The sequence below is a fragment of the Merops nubicus genome, unplaced genomic scaffold, assembly GCF_000691845.1.
Source record: "Merops nubicus isolate BGI_N331 unplaced genomic scaffold, ASM69184v1 scaffold44600, whole genome shotgun sequence".
In the NCBI taxonomy this organism is placed as follows: domain Eukaryota; kingdom Metazoa; phylum Chordata; class Aves; order Coraciiformes; family Meropidae; genus Merops; species Merops nubicus.
Window position 1 is genome coordinate 23,664 of NW_008584408.1, and position 3,776 is coordinate 27,439.

General features: G+C 43.1%; 1 protein-coding gene across 1 annotated transcript in view; it reads right to left on the reverse strand.

Moving 5' to 3' along the window:
• Positions 1–3,776, reverse strand: part of LRRC31 (leucine rich repeat containing 31) — an 11,205-nt gene that overhangs the window by 2,129 nt on the left and 5,300 nt on the right. The window contains exons 6-7 of the mRNA XM_008944006.1: positions 2,992–3,159; positions 665–832 (exon numbers count right to left, since the gene is read on the reverse strand). Coding sequence (XP_008942254.1) covers positions 665–832; positions 2,992–3,159 — 336 coding nt within the window. The remainder of the gene's footprint in view (positions 1–664; positions 833–2,991; positions 3,160–3,776) is intronic.

Genomic DNA, 3,776 nt, shown 5'->3' on the forward strand with positions numbered 1-3,776 from the left:
ACTACAGGTTTCAATGTCACTAGTAAAGTGCGCAATACACACTAACTAACACACTCCTCTGTACTTAGATTTCATGTGCCATATGGAGAACCTATCAAAGGGACAGTGTAGCCACTAATCCACTGAGATTTGCAAGAAGCAGGCAAAAGAGGCTGAATTTACATATCCTGTGCTAGACTGGACTTTTCATCATGGCTGTGCAATATCTTCCACTACTGCAGTCATTGCCTCAGATCCTCCACAGTCTCATGCTTAACTCTATCCTAGAAAGTTTCTACTGAAACTTTCACCTGCAGTGAGGTAAAAAAACTTAAAATTTTACCCCACTAAACTGCAAAGGCAGCATTACAACCAAACTGTAATTACAGCATAACATGAAAGCATGTTTTCCTTTCTCTTCCAAAATTAGAGTACATGAAAGCTCACTAGACAAAGGACTAAGAGGACTTCATCTAGTCAGGTATAATGCAGAAAGACATACAGTGGTCCTCCCTTGCAACCAGACCCCACAAAGCACTGGTTTCATCACAGGCATTTTCACTCAGGACCAGTGGTATAAAGTAACCATGATCACTGGAGTTCAGCCAAAGGAGAATGAAGTGCTTTGTCCCACAAGGATACACAGAGAATAGACAAACAAACAAACAAACAAAAACATTCCTACCAAGCGATGAAAACGACTCTTCACCTAAGCCACAATTGCTGATGGCCACAGATTTCAGCTTCGGTAAAAACCTGAGCCTGTCCAGAAGAGGGTCAGAGGAGACTCCTACATTTTTATTTGAGGATAAATCCAGCTCTTGAAGACTGGAGAGTAAAGGTATCACCTGGGCTATGAAAACATGAAATATTTATTAGACGGTCACTGATCCAGAACAAATATGTAGTTGTATATTTGCCTGACATAACTTCTTTTCTTTATAAATCAATCTAAAAGTCAAGGCCAAGTTTTGACACCCAAATTTATGGGAAGCAATGTTTTAGTCCACAAATAGCCTTGTCATTTTCCATAGGAATGTTTAAGGAATTGGGTATTACATACCACATGTAAGGCTGTCAGAACACAACAGCCTGTTGAAATTTTCTAGGTGAACTAGGAAATTTAACATGAAATGAAGTGGGGGTTATTTCTAAAAGTCTTCACTGCTAACTGAAACTCCTTTATATTAATATCTTTGTCTCTTAGTCAAATTAAAAATATATCATGATTGCTATTACTAGTAGTTGATATGTCCTAATGCTTCAGCAGCAGCTTTTCAAATTATCTTCTTTATCATGGAAAATAGATGTGGGCAATATAGGCTTTGAGTCATGGGGGTTTTTGTCATTGTTCTAAAAAGTACAAACCAATGCCAAAAGGTTATGATAATGCACATAGAAAATAAACCATCTCACTGATTAACTGGGAAATGTCTTTTTATTCCTAATAGCATTTATGAGTTGGATGAATTCAACTTGGAGCCTGTAGATCAGCAGCAGTTCAAGATCCAGGCTCCCCAGTTCAAGAGAGTCAAGGAACTACTAGAGAGACCTCAGTGAAGGCTACGAAGATGCTGAGGGGACTGGAGTATCTCTGTGATGAGGAAAGGCTGAGAGCCCTGGAGCTGTTCAGCCTGGAGAAGAGAAGACTCAGAGGGGATCTGATCAATGCTAACCAATATCTAAAGAGCAGGGGTCAAGAGGATGGGGCCAGGCTCTTGTCAGTGGTGCCCAGAAGCAGGACAAAGGGCAACAGGCACAAACTAGAACACAAGAAGTTCTACCTAAATGTGAGGAAAAAATTCTCTCCTGTGAGGGTGCCCAAGCCTGGACCGTGCTGCCTAGAAAGGCTGTGGAGTCTCCTCTGGAAAGATTCCAAACCTGGGCAACCTGCTCTGGGTGACCCTGCTTTAGCAGGAGGGTGAGACAAGATATCTCCAGAGGTCCCTTCTAACCAGACCCTTCTTCCCACTACCATGCTGAGATTCTGTGATCTCAACATCACTCCCTACTCAACGTACAGTTCGCTAAGTGGGTTTTAGGCAGTTACATTTACATAGATGGTAGAATCACTATGGTTGGAAAGGACCTCTAAGATCATCAAGTCCAACCTTCCCCCCAGCATTTCCCTAACCACTAGACCATGGCCTCAAGTGCTACATCTACTTGTTTTTTGAACACTTCCAGGGGTGATGACTCCACCACCTCCCTTGGCAGCCTGTTCCAGTGCCTCACCACTCTCTCAGTGAATAAGTTCTTCCTTCCTAATAACCAATTGAAACCTCCCCTGGTGCAACTTTAGGCCATTTCCTCTTGTCCTATCAACAGTAATTTGGGAGAAGAGACCAAAACCAGCCTCACTACCACCTCCCTTTAGGTATTTGTAGAGAGCAATAAGGTCACCTCTCAGTCTCCTCTAGACTAAGCAACCCCATTTCCCTCAGCCAGTCTTCACAAGGCATGTTTTCCAGCCCTCTCATCAGCCTTGTTGCCCTTCTCTGGACCTGCTCCAGCACCTCCACATCCCTCTTATTCTGTGGTGCCCAAAACTGGACACAGTACTCAAGGTGCTGAATACAGGAGCAAGTGCATAGGCACCTTGGATCCATACCAGTTTATTCCAGCAGGGGAATCATCCCTGGATATTTCCAAAATTACTGATCACCAAAAAAAAAAAAGCAGTGCTTGGTGGCAGTTCCTATATTCCCACCATGGGTCTGAATCATGTCAGATTCAGGTCCTTAGTTCCACATGGAACAAGACACTGAGATTTCCTTTGATTCAGCAAAAAAAAAAAAGAAGATGAAGATGGGGATAACTTTCTTCATATTGATGAAATATGACTTCATTCTTCATACTGATGAAGAAAGCTATCCTCCACATTGCAGAACTGCCTAATGAAAAAAGTACTGAGATCTGCTAGACTAGGCTAAGCAGAATCTGCTACACCTTTGAGATATTTTCAGAAGTCAAAACCTAGATTCTTAATGGATTTCCTCAACATGCCCTTACACAAAGTGGTCACGTCCTCTTCTGTTATACAGCACTGGTGGAGATCAAGGACTTCAAGATTTTTCAAGCTGGCCAAATGAGCAGTTGAGCCTCTAAAGCCACCACCAATTTCCTTGTTACACGATATGTCTAATTTTCTTAGCTCTGCAAGGTGCTGTAAAGCAGCATCTGAAATGGAAAGGGAGCACATGCTGGTCACCAGTTGCTACAATATCACAGGTCACAGCTTGAGCATTTATTTACCTTAGCATCAAAGTTTGCACAAGGTATTGCAGGCAGAGCTCTTCAACTAATCTTCAGCATATAATCACAGCAGACATACAGTAATGCTGCAAAGCTCCCCAGTCTATGCCACTCCATTCTTCTCTGAAGGAGCAGGTGAAGGTGAGGCCAGCTCATCCCCCAGATCCATCCAATCCTCAGCCTTTTGCTGAAATTACTACTGGATGTGCTCATTAGTGCCAGTGGTTTTGCCTTGTGGGTAAGACCTCCACCAGGGAGAGAGACAGATAATAAGCCTGTTTCGTAGGGCTTCACTGGACACTCATTAAGTGATAATGGTGAATTTGGGTTTCCCTCCAAGAGCAGGATTAGCTTGTCAGAAGTTTGCTACCCTCTCTGTGCCCTTGTCTATGTTCTGTCTGGGGAGAGAGGAAGCATGCCCAGAGAGCCACTAATCGACCCTAAGATGTGTCTCAGATAAATTGTGTGGAAGGCGACTCTCCCCACTGACTTTCACGTGCTTGAGCTCAGGGAAGATAGATGTTACTCCTGCTGACAGTATC